We start from the raw sequence: 19,886 nt of genomic DNA on the forward strand, positions 1-19,886 counted from the left end.
GAGGTGGTTGTTCTGGGTACTGATTTCTCAGGGTCAATGCACCCAAATTGCATGAAAATGTAATCACGTCAGTTCTAGTATAATAATGAATAACCGTTTATCATCTGCATTTCTTCTTGGTGTAGCAATTGTAATGGCTAGTAGTGTATGTTATATATAACTCGATTATGTATACATAATGTAAATAAACTTATATGTTACCTGTTTGTAGATGTCTGCTTGTATTTGCTGGCCATCTGACTATCGATACAAAGGAAACCTAGCCAGAACTTTTACAGGAGTTCTAGAAGTCGGTGTTGCAAGTGTGCAAGCACACGCGCCCATTTTTGTCTTCTTGTCTCCTTCACAGTTGTTGTCTGTTGACAGAAGGAACGAGAGGACCAAAAAATCAGAAATGTTCTGCTGATTACCAGTGGAGAATTCTCACAAACAGAAACAGGGGAAGGAAAACGTGAGGGGAAAAGGGAAAACAAAAGAAGGTTCTTTTAGGATAGAAAAACTCTCTGAAAAAAAGGTAATTGGTCATAGCTTCTTAAAAAAGTGATAAAGAAAGGGGAGGGGTAATTTGCCCAGTGAGAGGATGAAATTTTGAGTATGACTTTTTAAGAATCCTACATCTTAACATGTCACATTATTTACTATTGTCTGTTATTTCTTTAAACATATTCTTCACTGTGACCACATATTGATTGTTTTTAGTCATGCAGCAACAGCTGATTTAGTTGTATCTAACAATAAAAATAATTTTTGCCTGCTAACAATGTATTCAGTTTTACACCTTTCATGTACAGTGGGCATAGTATTGGAATGAGTTCCAATTGGTTGGCAGTGCTCTTGAGTTGTAGACATGCTGAGTTTGTGTGTGTGTGTGTGTGTGTGTGTGTGTGTGTGTGTGTGTGTGTGTGTGTGTTATGGTATAACCGAAATGAAAGTGCATCCATCCTGAGATTATGGATTATGTTCACTTTCATTATTCGTGCTGCTGTTGGAGGATATAAGTTTCACTATGGAGAGATTCATTACACATTGTAGCAAACGGGATTATTTCAAATGAAGGTCTAGCCTGAATTGCTTTTTGAAGAAGGAATATCATCATAGACAAGCACTACATTTTGTGGGCCATCATTAATTGTTGACAGTTAAATCCTTTACTGTGCATATTATAATATGGTTCTGGAAGAACACGTGGTTGAAGAAACAGGTGTGGAGAAGAGTAATTTTGCACCGTCACTAATATCGTCACGGCACTGTTGCATATAACGCGGTCTTAAGAAAAGGATTATGTGGTAAGTCTACAGAGATGTGGTCCGATCACTGTCATCTAGAAACAGAGGGAGAGTATCACTTAAAATGTTCAGTAGTGTCTCACATTGTCACCTGGTACATTGTTGAATAGATTGAAAAAGTGTGGAATGTGAGCTTTGGTTACATGAGCTATAAATGATTTACTATTTCTGCAGTTTCGTGCATTTATTTGTGTGAAATAATAGCCTAAAAATGATTGATTGGCTGTATTAATGGTAACCCAACTGGAGAAAGGGATGGTAAAGATGAAGAAATATGAGCAAATGATGTACATGTAGCAGACGATACTGGTACCGATGAGCCCTCACATAGAGTTCTGATGGAGAATGTAAACTGAAATTAGTGTATATTGAGTTTGGATACTATGATGACTGATTCTACTGTTAAACAGCATAAAGAATGGTGGCATGAGGAATTTACTTATTATAAAGATGTAGAATTTTATCTCTGTGGTCACTGCTGAGAATTTCAACTGCGGAGTATTGCATAACCTGTGCTAGTAAGAGTGTACAGTTGACACATCTGTTCTCTCTCTCTCTCTCTCTCTCTCTCTCTCTCTCTCTCTCAATGTACAGGGTGTCCAGAAAAGGGCTCCCTGATTTCAAAAATAAATATCTCGAAAACAAAGATCGATAGAGGAATGCAGAAAATGGTATGTTTATTGTGAAAACTGTAAGAAGTTTATACAGCAGTTTGAAATAATAGTTACAAAAGCTGCTAACAGACGGCGCTGTATGCTGTACAGCTCATATTAGCATACGTAAGTGAAATAATCGTATGAAAACAATCTTTGCAAACAATCACATCACAATTTTTTCAAAATGTTCACCATTGGCACTACAGAGGTGGCGCAAACGAAGAATGAAATTCGCCATCACATTTCGTAGTGTCTCAACTGAAATGGATTCACATGCCACAGAGATCGCCGATTCAAGCTCGTCCAGTGTGGTGGAATGCTTCAGTTAGACCATGTCTTTCACTGTGCCCCACAAAAAAAAGTCACAGGGAGTCAGATCCGCTGAATATGGAGGCCAATCCATGCCTGCACCAGTAAATTTGGGATATTCCAAAGCAATGACTCGATTCTCGAAGTATTCCTCAAGAAAGCGAAACACTTGTTCAGTCCGATGTGGTCGGGCTCCATCATGCATAAACCATTCAGTACCTGGTCGATCCTCTAACACTTGCCGTGTGGCGACAAATTGTTCCGAAATTGCAACATAACGTGCACCAGTGACCGTTTCTCGAATGAAGAAAGGGTCAGTAATGCCTCTGCTGCATACTGCAGCCCACAGAGTAACTTTAGGAGAATACAGGGGTTTCGCTTCACATCAATATGGCTTTTTGGAAACCCAAAATCGCCAGTTCTGCTTATTCACGTATCCATTCAGGTGGAAGTGTGCTTCATTTGTAAACCAGATGCAGCCAACATCAAATCCTTCACTATCAATCATTGTGAGCATCTGATTAGCAAAGGCAACCCTTTGTTGCACAGCTCGTACGGGTATGGTCTGGTCATTTGAATTTTGAATGGAAACATGTGTAGGCTCTTCCTCAGTATTTTCTGCGTGCTGGAACGCTTCAAACCAGACTCAGATGCAATTCTACAGACGGATGACATTGGATTTCGCTGAATAATTCCAGAAACTGTGGCAATATTTTCAGGCGTAACTGCGGTTTGCTTGCGGCCAACATGCCCCACTAGATCATCAGTTACGTTGCCTGTTCGTTGAAATTTTGCGAAGAGCGTACGAATGGTTTTCGCATCGGGTCCTTTTGGAACATTAAATCGTGCTTGAAAACTTCGCCTTGTTGCCGTAGGACTCTCTTCTAACCTGTGGTACTCTAGCACCAGAAAAACGCATTGTTAAATGGAGTACATGGTTTTAATCTCTTCCTTCGGTACGCTAACCTCCTTTCACGTTTAAATAGTGGAACTGATCGCCCTGGGCTTCGGATCAGTATTTATACTAGGCATTACGTATGGCGATTACAGCGCCATCTGTTAGCAGCCTTTGTAACTGTTATTTCAAACTGCTGTATAAACTTCTTACAGCTTTCACAATAAACGTACCGTTTACTGCATTCCTCTATCGATCTTTGTTTTCGAGATATTTAATTTTGAAATCGGGGAGTCCTTTTCTGGACACCCGGTATGTTTTAAGAGTAAAAATGTGCATACTTTTACAATTACTAATGTGTAGGCTCTTTAATGATAGATTTGTATACATGTAATTGGATTACTATAAAAAAATAATTGGATATCCATATTTTTCCCCTTAATACCTGTTCTTACCTGTAACTCCCTTACATATGTTCCTTTTTTGTAATTGCAGGCCTGGATGTCTGACACAGCTGCGACGGTTGCTGATGCAGTATACGACTGACCTTCTGGATGAGACAGTGATTGCCATTTCCCAGGGCTGTCCTAACCTGCGAGAGCTGAGGATATGCGCCTCGTACAAACTTACCGACGTAGCACTGAGTGAGATACACTGTCTGAGACATTTGGAAATGTTAGTAGTTTTCCTTCATTCGTTTTTTTTGCACAAAGTGTTCTCTGAATCATATGAGTGATGGATAACCGCCACAGGTGTGGAAAGACACAAGTTATACAGAGGCAGCCACTACAGACTCTTTGTGTAGAGTATACTTATAACAATCTGGCCACATTGATGATTATGGCAGTTTGTTTTTCTTCATCCTATATAATGTAATATAGAACAATCAGATCAAAAGTTCAGACCGGAATAGGGGACATCAAATCCAGCAAAATTTTCTAGAGAACCACAGGTGAGAAATGCAGTGTTGAACATCTGTGGCCGTAGGACGACAGCTGTTCGGTGACAAGTGTGTGCAAGTTTGTCTGGGAAACAAAGATGTTTAGGTGTGCCCGGCAGTGCAGTTTTGCCTGCTTAAGGGGCTGCTGCAGTGTGCATGCCACTTTAACGAATTAATGGCATTACTGTACTTATTTATTGATGGATTTATTTCAGCTTGCAGGATAGGGTTCTTTATGCCCTGTTTTACATATTAGATTTCCTAAGTGAGTAAACATTACAATTTGTACGGCACATGAGCAATATATAATTACAATGATAGTAGTTAAAATAATAATGCTGATGACAATTCATATGGCAATGAATATCTGTAGTTTAAGAAGTGTCAGCATTATTAACATGAAGAAATTTCCTCGTTAAATTATTATCAAATGTGAATAGTCGTATTTAACACAGATGTGTGATAACAGTACAGAAGGATCATAGAAAGAAGCTGCATGTCAGAAGGAGAGTGACAAGTAATAGGCCAAGAGAAGTTAATGAGATGGCAAGAAGAAAACAATAATAAAAAAGGGCCGGAAAATCATAATGAGGGAAGCTACACTAAATCAAACAATGGAAAATCCAGGGTGGAATGTAACAATATTATAAGAAGGAAACAACAAAAAGACTGCCACAACACAAATAAAGCTATCAGCCATTAAGGTCTTCTTCACACACACACACACACACACACACACACACACACACACACACACACACACGACTGGAGTTTCAGGCAACTGCAACCACACTGCTACTAAAGCTTTAATGTGTATTGAATACAGACTGGTTTTGGGTAAGACCCAAGTTACAGCATAATTTGCTCCACAGTCATATGACTGAAATTGAGGAGGAAATTGAGAAAGACTTCATGCTGTGATGAGGCACAGCCAAAACGGTGGACGTATCCAATCTGGTGTTGCGGTTGTGACGTTATTATAGGTGTTTGATATGTGAGGGGAGGTACTAAGGTATCCAGTCACTAAGAAACCGATGAAGTAAACTGAATGTGAAAATCCAGTGTGGTCATAGGAGGGGCTGATATGATGAAACAACTAAAAGTTTTAGATCTTAACTTCTCCCGGCGAATCGAATGTTCAAATAACTTTCGGATTTGCAGCCGGGCGACGTCGCCGAACACTGCCGATATTTGGACAGGAGCACACCCTGCCGTTCTCAAGGCACAAATGCAAGGAAGAAGAAATGTGCTAGCAAATTTAATACCTCAGCTCACAGAGGAGAAACAAGGAAGACACCACACACAGAACAAGTGTCAACACAACCAAAGCTAACCAACATCAGAAATATCGATAGTTATTGTTAATCAACAGGTGAGGTAGCACTGATTCTGTCCCTCTGTTTTTTGATGAGAGACAGAGCTGGATTCCAAGCAGCATTTAAACAAAATCCACCATCTCTGTTAATAAGGTTGCTCGATAGTCTGATTTCAACAGCTTCCTTAATAACACTATCCCAATATCTGGACGTGCAAGCCAGAATCTCCGTGTTGCTGTATTCCATTGGATGACCGGTGTCAAGGCAATGTTCTGCAAAAGCGGATTTGCCCAGCTGTTGTAAGTGTGTGTGACGCTTATGTTCAATACACCGGTCTTCCACAGTCCTCATTGTCTGACCAATATATGACATGCCACAACTGCAAGGAATACGATAGACCCCAGCCTTACGCAAACCGAGATCATCTTTTACAGGCATCAACAGGGCCTTTTCTTAGAAGGTGGTCAAAAAACACATTTCACATCATATTTCCGCAAAATATGGCCAATCCTGCTGGAAATGCTTCCTGCGTAAGGCAAAAAATCCGTAGACTTAGGTGCCACTTCGTTGCTATCGTCACTCAAAGCCAATTGTCACCTATTGTGGCCAATTTGTTTATGGAGGACTTTGAGGAACGTGCATTGGAGTCAGGGACCTTGAAACCTGCGTGTTTTTTCAGATATGCAGACGATACTTTTGTTGTTTGGCCTCGTGGTAGTGAGAATTTAAACTGGTTTTTGGAACATATGAATTCAATCCACCGGAATATTCAGTTCACTATAGAGGTGGAAAAGAACGGATGCCTTCCCTTCCTTGATGTGTTGGTCAAAAGGAAGACTGATGGTACGTTGGGACATTCTGTTTATAGGAAGCCCACCCACACTGACTTGTACCTGCGAGCTGATAGTTGTCACCATCCAGCTCAGCGTGAAGGAGTACTTCGCACCTTGGTTCACAGGCCCCACGTTATCTCAGACCCTGAAAGTTTGGTAGCTGAGCTAGAACATTTCGAAGCCACCTTTCGTCAGAATGGTTATAGTGAGAGGCAGATCAAACGTGCGTTGCGCCATCAGCCTTCTGTGCAACGGGTGAGTGACGATAGCAACGAAGTGGCACCTAAGTCTACGGCTTTTTTGCCTTACGCAGGAAGCATTTCCAGCAGGATTCGCCATATTTTGCGGAAATATGATGTGAAATGTGTTTTTTGACCACCTTCTAAGAAAAGGCCCTGTTGACACCTGTAAAAGATGATCTCGGTTTGCGTAAGGCTGGGGTCTATTGTATTCCTTGCAGTTGTGGCATGTCATATGTTGGTCAGACAATGACTGTGGAAGACCAGTGTATTGAACATAAGCGTCACACACACTTACAACAGCCGGGCAAATCCGCTTTTGCAGAACATTGCCTTGACACTGGTCATCCAATGGAATACAGCAACACGGAGATTCTGGCTTGCACGTCCAGCTATTGGGATAGTGTTATTAAGGAAGCTGTTGAAATCAGACTATCGAGCAACCTTATTAACAGAGATGGTGGATTTTTTTTAAATGCTGCTTGGAATCCAGCTCTGTCTCTCATCAAAAAACAGAGGGACAGAATCAGTGCTCCCTCACCTGTTGATTAACAGTAACTATCGATATTTCTGATGTTGGTTAGCTTTGGTTGTGTTGACACTTGTTCTGTGTGGGGTGTCTTCCTTGTTTCTCCTCTGTGAGCTGAGGTATTAAATTTGCTAGCACATTTCTTCTTCCTCGCATTTGTGCCTTGAGAATGGCAGGGTGTGCTTCTGTCAAAATATTGGCGGTGTTCGACGACGTCACCCGGCAGCAAACCCGTAAGATATTTGAACAACTGAAAGTTTTACATGTACACAGTCTATCCCCATCAATGTGACCACTGCCTGTGTTAAGCAGCATCATGCAGTAACCACTCGGAAGTGGAAGGTTGCAGTGCTAGCAGTCAAGGGAGTATAAAGGGTGTCCGGGAAGCAGAAAACAGTGCAGTCGTCGTCCTAATGTGGAGACGGAGCGATTTATCCGACGTCCAAAAGGGCACGATCGTTGGCTTTTGGGCCGAGGGTGGAAACATTTATGAAATGAAATGGCAGAGTACGTAAACTGTTCCCGTGCTGCTGTGTATAAAGTATACCGTGCACGACAAAATGGGGCTACCCAAAACTGGCGCCGAGGCAACTGTGGTGTGCCGAGGGGCGTAGATGACAGAGGTGAATGATGGCTGTGGAGATGTGCACAGGCAAGTACCGTATTTACTTGAATCTAAGCCGCACTTTTTTTCCGGTTTTTGTGATCCAAAAAACCGCCTGCGGCTTAGAATCGAGTGCAAAGTAAGCGGAAGTTCTGAAAAATGTTGGTAGGTGCCGCCACAACTAAGTTCTGCTGTCGAATATATGTAGCGCTACACAGGCACGCTTTGCAGGCACAAAGATAAATACTGGTGCCAAAACCTCTGCGTCAGTAAATAAATTAAAACAAAAAAGGTGGAAGACTAGCTTTTTTTCTCCGCTCCGAGTTTCAATCACTGCATTTTCATACGTTATCCGACGAAGTAAATACAAATTGCGTATTGTTCATCTTCGAATCTAGCAGCATTTCAATGTACTACAAAAATCCGACTGGCAAAACTGTTTGGGATGTTTGTCAATATGGCCAACTCTACGTTCTGAATTCTTTCCTACCTGTGAGAAGAGATGGTTGCTAATAGGAACTTTTATGAATTCCGTTCACCATAAGAATAATATGAATATAAACATTTTACCATGTATTCTTTCGTCTTTGCTGCTATCTCATTTAAATTCTCTTTGCCTAATAAACCGAAACTAGAGTGAGACAACATCAAACGTGGAAAAATATACATATCATGTCATGTTCATATTCGTATTATTCTTATGCTAATACTGACACAGTCAGAAATGAAGCACGGCAATTAAATCTAAGATGACTCTAATTTCTGTGCAGAATGTAATGTACTAAAGAGGCGTCTGCAAAGATTTTCAAACGGAGAAAAATTTTCGCTAAACTCTCGTTCAGAACATCTTCTATCGTACGCAGTCTATTATTTGGTTCTTGTTGATCATTATCCAATAAAGCAGCAGTGTAAGTAACAACAAATAGCAATCTCTTTGACATTGTTTCGCTAGTGGGACGATTCCTCTCTCTCTCTCTCCTTTTTTTTTTTTTTGTAAGCGGCGGTAGGGTGCACAAAAGCAAGATATGCCGCGAGCGGCGACAGACTGTAAACACTCATTATCAGAATGTGACAAACAATGCATGACACTGTACAGTAATGTATTTTCAGCTTAGAGCGATGTTAACACCTATAACAAAGCGAACGGCACTTATCAGATCAAAGAAAAATAAGCAATCGATTCGAACCAGACGTGAAAAAGGAAGGGTACCCGTATAAATACGGACGGAGCGCCTGACATAACAATGGCTACTTGGTAAAGCTAAACTGTTAAGGTTATGACTCGCACCAAACTACTGTAGCTGTATCTTCATCCACTTGACCTCAATTGTGTCTCATGTTCAAATTTCAGGTGCGGCTTAGATTCGAGTGTGGCTAAGATTCGAGTAAATACGGTAGACGTGTAGCTGTCGAACAACTGACTGCCCGGATGCAACGAGAGGCTATCTACGCACATCGTCTCCTAGACGACCGTTCAGCGAATGCTACCGTGCGTGGGCCTCCGTAGTGGGCACCCGGTTCACGTACCTGTGCCGACTGCAGTTCTTAGACGACGCATTTGTATGCCAATACTGCAACTGGACTTAATTAAGTGGCGACAGATGGCATTTTCAGACAAATGGTGCCATATGCTCCATCAGATTGCTGGCCATTGGCCATTGTTGCCTATGGTGTGAAGCTTCTAAAAGTAAACAGGGAACAAGCATTATGATCTGGTGAATGTTTTTGTGGCGTTTCCTGTTTTTGTGGCGTTTCCTGTTTTTGTGGCGTTTCCTGTTTTTGTGGCGTTTCCTGTTTTTTTTGTGGCGTTTCCTGTTTTTTTTGTGGCGTTTCCTGTTTTTTTTGTGGCGTTTCCTGTTTTTTTTGTGGCGTTTCCTGTTTTTTTTGTGGCGTTTCCTGTTTTTTTTGTGGCGTTTCCTGTTTTTTTTGTGGCGTTTCCTGTTTTTTTTGTGGCGTTTCCTGTTTTTTTTGTGGCGTTTCCTGTTTTTTTTGTGGCGTTTCCTGTTTTTTTTGTGGCGTTTCCTGTTTTTTTTGTGGCGTTTCCTGTTTTTTTTGTGGCGTTTCCTGTTTTTTTGTGGCGTTTCCTGTTTTTTTTGTGGCGTTTCCGGTTTTTTTGTGGCGTTTCCTGTTTTTTTTGTGGCGTTTCCTGTTTTTTTTGTGGCGTTTCCTGTTTTTTTTGTGGCGTTTCCTGTTTTTTTTGTGGCGTTTCCTGTTTTTTTTGTGGCGTTTCCTGTTTTTTTTGTGGCGTTTCCTGTTTTTTTTGTGGCGTTTCCTGTTTTTTTTGTGGCGTTTCCTGTTTTTTTTGTGGCGTTTCCTGTTTTTTTTGTGGCGTTTCCTGTTTTTTTTGTGGCGTTTCCTGTTTTTTTTGTGGCGTTTCCTGTTTTTTTTGTGGCGTTTCCTGTTTTTTTTGTGGCGTTTCCTGTTTTTTTGTGGCGTTTCCTGTTTTTTTTGTGGCGTTTCCTGTTTTTTTTGTGGCGTTTCCTGTTTTTTTTGTGGCGTTTCCTGTTTTTTTTGTGGCGTTTCCTGTTTTTTTTGTGGCGTTTCCTGTTTTTTTTGTGGCGTTTCCTGTTTTTTTTGTGGCGTTTCCTGTTTTTTTTGTGGCGTTTCCTGTTTTTTTTGTGGCGTTTCCTGTTTTTTTTGTGGCGTTTCCTGTTTTTTTTGTGGCGTTTCCTGTTTTTTTTGTGGCGTTTCCTGTTTTTTTTGTGGCGTTTCCTGTTTTTTTTGTGGCGTTTCCTGTTTTTTTTGTGGCGTTTCCTGTTTTTTTTGTTGGCGTTTCCTGTTTTTTTTGTTGGCGTTTCCTGTTTTTTTTGTTGGCGTTTCCTGTTTTTTTTTGTTGGCGTTTCCTGTTTATTTTTGTTGGCGTTTCCTGTTTTTTTTTGTTGGCGTTTCCTGTTTTTTTTTGTGGCGTTTCCTGTTTTTTTTTGTGGCGTTTCCTGTTTTTTTTTGTGGCGTTTCCTGTTTTTTTTTTTTTTGGTGGCGTTTCCTGTTTTTTTTTTTTTTTTTTTTTTTTTTTTTTTTTTTTTTTTTTTTTTTTTTTTGGCGGCGTGTCCTGTTTTTCCCGTGTCATCTCATTCTGGAAGCCACAATGGATCAACACAAGTATACATGTATCCTTTGGGACCGTGCCCACCCCTGCGTGCAGTTTGCTTTTCCATGTCCCAGTACCATCTACCAACAGAACAATGCAATGTGTCACACAGCTCGCAGTGGATGTTGTTGTCAGAAGAACAGAAGGATGAGTTTACGACGCTCTCCTAAGGATGAGTTTACCACGCTCTCCTGGCTACCAAATCCCCGGATTTAAAGCCGATCGAGAATCTGCGGTACCACCTCGATCGGGCCGTTTGCGCGTTGTTGACACGTTTCCCGCATGTCTCGTAACAGTTTGGCCTGCAGGGGATGTTTATTTGGGCGTTTAACATGTGGGCACATTAACGTGACTGGACAGTGTATATTACACCTGTGTTCATTGCTTGCCGAAACCGTATGGAATTTTCATTATACGTGCTTTGTTGAACTTCATCGCAGCAGTAAAGATTTGTTTAATTTGAATGTGGAAATAATTTTCTAAATCATTTGCTTGAGTGTAGACGAGAGAGATTTCCTGCAAGCTGCAACTGTTTGTTCACCTCAAGTTAGATGCTCATCCAAGATTATGCTTTGGCCTTTTACTGTCCTTCGAAAAAGAAATTGGATGTCATTGAGAAATATTGGAAGTTTCACGAAAATGCTAAATTATCAGTTTTCAGTGAGGTATGAGGACGGCCTGTGACGTCATAGGGTTAAGTTTATGACTAAGGCACTGCACCCATTGTGGCACTAAATGATGATGTTTGTTCACGCCTACTACAACAGAAGTAGCAGTGTTCTTAGGCCTGGCACCTATGTGTAACTGTATTTCGTCAGACTTTTCGATATGCCCTGTTCATAAAAGTCTGTCTGATTTGGAATACAGCCATCTCTGGACTGCCAATTTTACCTCGGTATCTGTCGCAAAGCATTGGCTGGCTGTCCAGAAATTTCTTCATGGAATCGTGTGCCTCTATTATGTCGAAGCTGCACAGTTTTTTTACGCAGTGTTGCAGGATTTGACATGCTGCATACAAGAGTGGCCAATCCCAATTTTGTCATGTGCATAGCAGTCTCAGCAGATGTCAAACCTACCAGTTACGTACATCCTCTCAGAATAGCACACAACTTTTGTGGATTCAGTTTGTGTGCTAGTATCTACTGGATACTACAGTAGCCTATAAATTTATCTTTTAGAGCTGGTCATGCTATTCTTCACTTTGCTCAGATCCTCTTCCTTGAAAATTTCATGACTTAGCTCAAACAATGTAAAGGATTCATAACAAGAGTTCCATCACTTCAACCATTTATTGTCAAATTAACCATTAATACAATGTACTTTACTGTAAGCACCAGACTGCTGCTCCTTTCATGTCCATCTATAGTAGAGTAAGTGCAATACATTAAATGTTACATAATGTTCATTGCTAATACAGGCTCTTTTGTTATTCCTTTCTGGGCCACCATAATACTTTTCATCAGTGGCTGCACAGAATAACACATACACTACACCATGTGACATCTGGTCACCACTCATGCAGCTCCTTCATATATTTTTGGCTCTGCATAAACAGAAGACTAGCAACAGCGTTTTGCTCCACTGTGGCTCAATTATCTTAAAATAATAGTTTTTCTCTTTGTATTCACATGAATATCTTCCACTTCTCAAAGAGTCTAAGAGTATATCATGGCATTTCCTCATGAATATAGAAGGTCTATACAAGGGCGATGTACTTGAGGACAATATTATGGAAATGGAAGAGGATGTAGATGAAGATGAAATGGGAGATACGATACTGCGTGAAGAGTTTCACAGAGCACTGAAAGATCTGAGTCGAAACAATGCCCCAGGAGTAGACAACATTCCATTGGAACTACTGACGGCATTGGGAGAGCCAGTCCTGACAAAACTCTACCATCTGGTGAGCAAGACGTATGAAACAGGCGAAGTACCCTCAGACTTCAAGAAGAATATAATAATTCCAATCCCAAAGAAAGCAGGTGTTGACAGATGTGAAAATTAACGAACAATCAGTTTAATAAGCCACAGCTGCAAAATACTAACGTGAATTCTTTACAGACGTATGGAAAAACTAGTAGAAGCCGACCTCGGGGAAGATCAGTTTGGATTCCGTAGAAATACTGGAACACGTGAGGCAATACTGACCTTACGACGTATCTTAGAAGAAAGATTAAGGAAAGGCAAATGTACGTTTCCAGCATTTGTAGACTTAGAGAAAGCTTTTGACAATGTTGACTGGAATACTCTCTTCCAAATTCTGAAGATGGCAGAGGTAAAATACAGGGAGCGAAAGGCTATTTACAATTTGTACAAAAACCAGATGGCAGTTATAAGAGTCGAGGGGCATGAAAGGGAAGCAGTGGTTGGGAAGGGAGTGAGACAGGAGACAGGGTTGTAGCCTCTCCCCGATGTTATTCAATCTGTATATTGAGCAAGCAGTAAAGGAAACAAAATAAAAATTCGGAGTAGGTATTAAAATCCATGGACAAGAAATAAAAACTTTGAGGTTCGCCGATGACATTGTAATCCTGTCGGAGACAGCAAAGGACTTGGAAGAGCAGTTGAATGGAATGGATAGCGTCTTGAAAGGAGGATATAAGATGAACATCAACAAAAGCAAAACGAGGATAATGGAATGTAGTCGAATTAAATCGGGTGATGCTGAGGGAATTAGATTAGGAAATGAGACACTTAAAGTAGTAAAGGAGTTTTGCTATTTGGGGAGCAAAATAACTGATGATGGTCGAAGTAGAGAGGATATAAAATGTAGACTGGCAATGGCAAGGAAAGCATTTCTGAAGAAGAGAAATTTGTTAACATCGAGTATAGATTTAAGTGTCAGGAAGTCGTTTCTGAAAGTATTTGTATGGAGTGTGGCCTTGTATGGAAGTGAAACATGGATGATAAATAGTTCGGACAGGAAGAGAATAGAAGCTTTTGAAATGTGGTGCTACAGAAGAATGCTGAAGATTAGATGGGTAGATCACATAGCTAATGAGGAGGTATTGAATAGGATTGGGGAGAAGAGAAGTTTGTGGCACAACTTGACTAGAAGAAGGGATCGGTTGGTAGGACATGTTCTGAGGCATCAAGGGATCACCAATTTAGTATTGGAGGGCAGCGCGGAGGGTAAAAATCGTAGAGGGAGACAAAGAGATGAATACACTAAGCAGATTCAGAAGGATGTAGGTTGCAGTAGGTACTGGGAGATGAAGAAGCTTGCACAGGATAGAGTAGCATGGAGAGCTGCATCAAACCAGTCTCAGGACTGAAGACCACAACAACAACATTCCTCATGAAATGTCATGTTACACCACAATATTTTTGTTTTGTTTTGCATCTTCCTGTATACTTCATATATTTATATCGTAGTTATTTCTGTAGCTGAGCTTTACACAGTAAACAACACACAAAATTAATGTATAATTTTATCAGCCACAGTAGAAATTGAATTCAGTTGAAACCATTGTCTTCAGCTTTACACTGAGGTGATGAAGATCACAGGGTAGTGATACGCATGTATTCAGATGGTGATAGTATTGCATACACGAGGTATAAAAGGGCAGTGCATTGGCAAGCTGTCATTTTTCTCAGCTGATTAGTGTGAAAAGGTTTCTGATGTGATTATGGCTGCACTGTGGGAATTAAGACTTTGAATGTAGAATGGTAGTTGAGCCAGACGCATAGCTCTTTCCAGTTCATAAATCATTAGACGGGGTGTATACGACCCGGGACAACTGGGAGATCCGGGAAAAACCCGGGAATTTTTTCATCTGGGAAAAACCCGGGAATTGTTGAGAATTCCGGGAATTTTTCATTGTTTTAGTTTTCAGTTAAATTTTTGTGATTTTGACTGGTAAGAACCAATACTCTAACAAAGGAAATTACTGTATCCCACTAGAGCAGAATAATACTGTAGTAACAAAACATGAACGAGAGAGAAAAAAAACGAAAATGACACTTAAGTTGTAAAGGAAATGTCGTCTGCAACAACAAAACAATGCTCATACAAGTGTCTGCCAACAGCAGTGTGTCAAAGGCTTCAGGAAGACTATGCAATGCTTTATAACAACAAATTGCCTCTGATGAACGTGACGTGACAACTGTTTAAATTATATTCATTTGAGCAGTTGCGGGTGGGCTCTTGCACATGCGCAGGTGAGTTGCGTATGAGTAGTACCTTCTCCCACTTCTGGTTACAGAAGTGTGGTGGGGCGCCACTACTTAATTTTGCCTCGGTTCGGAAATAAAGTAAATCCGGGGCTGATGCACAGAGCAGTCTGAGCTGTGGGGGGGGGGGGGGGGGGGGGGTGGGAGATGGGTCGTCTCCACGTGACCTGTGTTTACGTTCAGTGATTTTGTTATTTACTCATCGTTTATTGTTCTCATGTTAAATGATAACAAAATGGATTTTTGTGGCCGGGAGATATCAAATGAATTAAAATACGTGCGCATAATTACGGAAGGCTAAAATATGTTGTTAGTTTCAGACTTTATTCCCACCTTTCTGACAGTCAAGCATTCATCGCCTTACAGAAAAATGAAGTCTAAAGAAATTTGGCTTTTATTAATCTTTTCTGCCGAGGCAGTCCGTTTCAAATAAATTAAGTGTTTAATTTCACACTATTGGCTAGTTTCAACTGTTTGCTGCATTTCAAGTGCACATGACGAAATTCTGACGCTCTTAAAGCATCCTCTTTTGTCTTTTTTCTTTTATGACATAATGTAAGATCTTTTAATGTTTTACCTGTACGAACATATGGGCTTCCTGCGTGATTGTAGCTGCGTAAGCGCGGTGATGCCTGTTATCTGGTCCTCTCTTGCAACTGCTGAAATGAACCCTTTTCTAACAGGTCACGGGAAAATATTGCAAATGGTGGTTTGAAAAGCGTTACATTCGAAGCAGATTTCCTTTTATGCAAGATAAAACTACGTGCGAGATGTACAATGAATTTCTTAAATCACAAAGCGTTTGACTCTCATATAAAAATCAACTGTTTGAGGATGACTATTTTGAAGAATGCAAGCCCAGAAGATCAGACATTTACGTCTTTATTAAAAATTTTACTAGCACAAGTGTGTGATGTATCTTATAAGTGTAACACGCGCAAGAAAGATCAATATTATTCATGGAAGCTTAGCTTCTCTTCCAGCGTATTAAACTTAGAGACCAATATTACATCTGAATACTATGTATATTAATTTAAACCATTAACTTTTCTTATTTGTGTGTTCACGCTACTGAAGAGTAATCTTGCTATTGGCTGTCTACATCACGTGTCCTATGCTGTCATCAGCTCGTGAGATGACCTGACATGAGCTATGACTGGCAGTTGCGCAATCTTGATTTCAGTGCTTCGGAAAGTGACATGCGGTGTTTGGTGGAATTCAAATTTATACCTTCGTTATACGAAAATATGTAGTGTACATGTTGCTGCACATCAGAGGTCTTTCAAAACGTGTTTTCTCCCCTGAGTTTCATTTTCTAAAGTGCCTGGAAATTCTACGTTGGTATATAAAACCATAAATATTAAAAGGATTGATGAGTTTTTCAGTGCCGAGGAAGAGTAGATTGTCATTTAACACGGAAAAAGTGTAATTTCACCTGGGGGAAAGTGTGGTTTTAACTGCGAAATCCAGGATTTTTTCCCTTGTCCACGTATACACCCTGTTAGAGAATTCAATACTCTGAGATCTATAGTGTCAAGCATGTGTTGAGAATAACAAATTTCAGGCATTTCCACCGACATCGCAGTGGGCGACGGCCTTAATTTAGACTGAGAACAGTGAGATTCGCATAGAGTTGTCAGTGCTAACACACACTCAATACTATGTGAAATAATACCAGAAATCAATGTGGGGTTCGCAAGGAATGTATCTGTTAAGACAATGTTGCAAAATTTGGCGTTAATGGGCTACGGCAGCAGATGACAGACAAAAGTGCCTTGGCTGACAGCACGACATTGGCTATAGCACCTCTCCTGGTCTCGTGACCATATCGAATGGACCCTAGATGACTGGAAAACCGTGGTGTGTCAGATAAATATCAGTTGCACTCGATAAAAGGTGATGGTAGGGTTTGATGTAGCACAGATCCCATAAAGCCATGGACCGAAGCTGTCAATAAGGCACTGTGCAAGCTACTGGTGGCTCCATGATGATGATCACTTTATTTACATGGAGTGGACTGGGTCCTCTGGAGCAACCAAACTGATCATTGGCTGGAAATGGTTATGTTCGGCTGTTTGGAGACCATTTGCAGCTATTCACGGACTTCGTGTTCCGAAACTGTGATTAAATTTTTGTGGACATCAATGCACCATCTCACCAGGCAACAATTCTTTGTGATTGCTCTGAAGAGTATTCCGGATGCTCGGTCACCAAGATCACCCAACATGAATCCCATTGAACATTTGAGACGTGGAGAGGTTAGTAAGTGCACAAAATCCTGCACCGGCAACACTTTCGCAATTACGGGTGGTTAATAGAGGCAATATTTCCACAGGGGCATCAACCAATTGGAGTCAGTGCCACGTTGCAATCTACATCTACATCCAAACTCCGCAAGCCACCTGACGGTGTGTGGCGGAGGGTACCTTGAGTACCTCTATCGGTTCTCCCTTCTATTCCAGTCTCATATTGTTCGTGGAAAGAAGGATTGTCGGTATGCCTCTGTGTGGGCTCTAATTTCTCTGATTTTATCCTCATGGTCTCTTCGCGAGATATACGTAGGAGGGAGCAATATACTGCTTGACTCTTCGGTGAAGGTATGTTCTCGAAACTTTGACAAAAGCCCGTACCGCGCTACTGAGCGTCTCTCCTGCAGAGTCTTCCACTGGAGTTTATCTATCATCTACGTAACACTTTTGTGATTACTAAATGATCCTGTAACGAAGCCTACTGCTCTCCATTGGATCTTCTGTACCTCTTCTATCAACCCTATCTGGTACGGATCCCACACTGCTGAGCAGTATTCAAGCAGTGGGCGAACAATCGTACTGTAACCTACTTCCTTTGTTTTCAGATTGCATTTCCTTAGGATTCTTCCAATGAATCTCAGTCTGGCATCTGCTTTACCGACGATCAACATTATATGATCATTCCATTTTAAATCACTCCTAATGCCTACTCCCAGATAATTTATGGAATTAACTGCTTCCAGTTACTGATCTGCTATATTGTAGCTAAATGATAAGGGATCTATCTTTCTGTGTATTTGCAGCACATTACACTTGTCTACATTGAGTTTCAATTGCCATTCCCTGCACCATGCGTCAATTCGCTGCAGATCCTCCTGCATTTCAGTACAATTTTCCATTGTTACAACCTCTCGATACACCACAGCATCATCTGCAAAAAGTCTCAGTGAACTTCAGATGTCATCTACCAGGTCATTTATGTATATTGTGAATAGCAACGGTCCTATGACACTCTCCTGCGGCACACCTGAAATCACTCTAACTTCGGAAGACTTCTCTCCATTGAGAATGACATGCTGCGTCCTGTTATCTAGGAACTCCTCAATCCAATCACACAATTGGTCTGATAGTCCATATGCTCTTACTTTGTTCATTAAATGACTGTGGGGAACTGTATCGAACGCCTTGCGGAAGTCAAGAAACACGGCATCTACCTGTGAACCCGTGTCTATGGCCCTCTGAGTCTCGTGGACGAATAGCGCGAGCTGGGTTTCACATGACCGTCTTTTTCGAAACCCATGCTGATTCCTACAGAGTAGATTTCTAGTCTCCAGAAAAATCATTATGCTTGAACACAATACGCACTGCGCCTGGCAAAGAGTTCCAATGTGCTATGAAAACATATCCAATGACGAAACTTCCTGGCAGATTAAAACTGTGTGCTGGACCGAGACTTGAACTCGGGACCTTTGCCTTTCGTGGGCAAGTGCTCTACCAACTGAGTTACCCAAGCACGACTCACGACCGCGGTCTGTGGCTAGGCCATGTCTCCGCAATGTCCTTTCTTCCAGGAGTGCTAGTTCTGCAAGGTTTGCAGGAGAGCTTCTGTGAAGTTTGGAAGGTAGGAGATGCGGTACTGGTGGAATTAAAGATGTCAGGACAGGTCGTGAGTCATGCTTGGGTAGCTCAGTTGGTAGAGCACCTGCCCGCGAAAGGCAAAGGTCCCGAGATCGAGTCTCGGTCCGGCACACAGTTTTAATCTGCCAGGAAGTTTCATATCAGCACACACTCCGCTGTAGAGTGAAAATTTCATTCTATATCAGATGACCTTTGTCATTTCAGTGAGTAATGCGTAACGCCAAATTGTTTCTCCTATAAGATCTCCCATTTTCTACCAGTCGATGCAGCCTTGTATCGGAGGGTGTTTGTGAGTTTGCCAGCAGTTTTACAATCCCTGGGCTGCATCACGAACTCTGCACATATAAATTTGTGTGATGGGATTGCCACCCCAAGGTATCACGACCTGCCGGCCTCTCTGTGTGAATTCTCCCCCTGAGGGAGATAAAATAAGAGGAAATGTTAGATTATATTTTTGCGGCCAGTGTTAATTATAAATGCATATTTTTCCTACTTATCTCTTTTTTATTATTTTTGTTGACAGTCTCATTGTCGTGTTCTGTTTACAAGAACAAGAGTTTTCAAGTTTCGAGACCATTTCATTCACAATCATAGAGTGCTTCTCTCTAGCACTGATTTCACACAGGACAGTTCATTTTGGTTTATCATTTATGAATATTTCAGTAACCAAAATGTTTAGTTACAAATATATTAGAATAAAGAAAATTTACAGAACGAAATTAAAAAGGAGTGACAAAGTACACAAAATATTCTTGAATTAACATGATTTAGATGCAGGCTCAATTCACATGAGCATTTCATGTGGATATGAATGTGTACTTTGTATAAATGACTTCCCAGTATGTAATAAGTAAGAAGATACAAATAAAATAACTTGTATGTGATGCTTGTTTACCATGTTGTTTTGCAAAGTGGTGTATAATATTGTGTAGTGAAGTGATGTATTGTGTTCACTGCAAAAACAGACACATTTTCCAGTTTCATTGCTGATTGTTAACACAAAAATTATTATTATTATTATTATTATTATTATTATTATTATTATTGTTATTATTATTGTTTTTTCTTTACTTTCTCAGACGTTAAGTCTGGTTAAAAATGGAAAGTGACGCGGACCTTGATCAAGCGTCA

General features: G+C 40.8%; 1 protein-coding gene across 1 annotated transcript in view; it reads left to right on the forward strand.

The window, feature by feature from the left end:
- LOC124719002 overlaps positions 1–19,886 on the forward strand; it is a 146,196-nt gene that overhangs the window by 114,482 nt on the left and 11,828 nt on the right. The window contains exon 6 of the mRNA XM_047244673.1: positions 3,642–3,821. Coding sequence (XP_047100629.1) covers positions 3,642–3,821 — 180 coding nt within the window. The remainder of the gene's footprint in view (positions 1–3,641; positions 3,822–19,886) is intronic.

Source organism: Schistocerca piceifrons, chromosome 10 (genome assembly GCF_021461385.2).
Source record: "Schistocerca piceifrons isolate TAMUIC-IGC-003096 chromosome 10, iqSchPice1.1, whole genome shotgun sequence".
Taxonomy (NCBI): Eukaryota; Metazoa; Arthropoda; class Insecta; order Orthoptera; family Acrididae; genus Schistocerca; species Schistocerca piceifrons.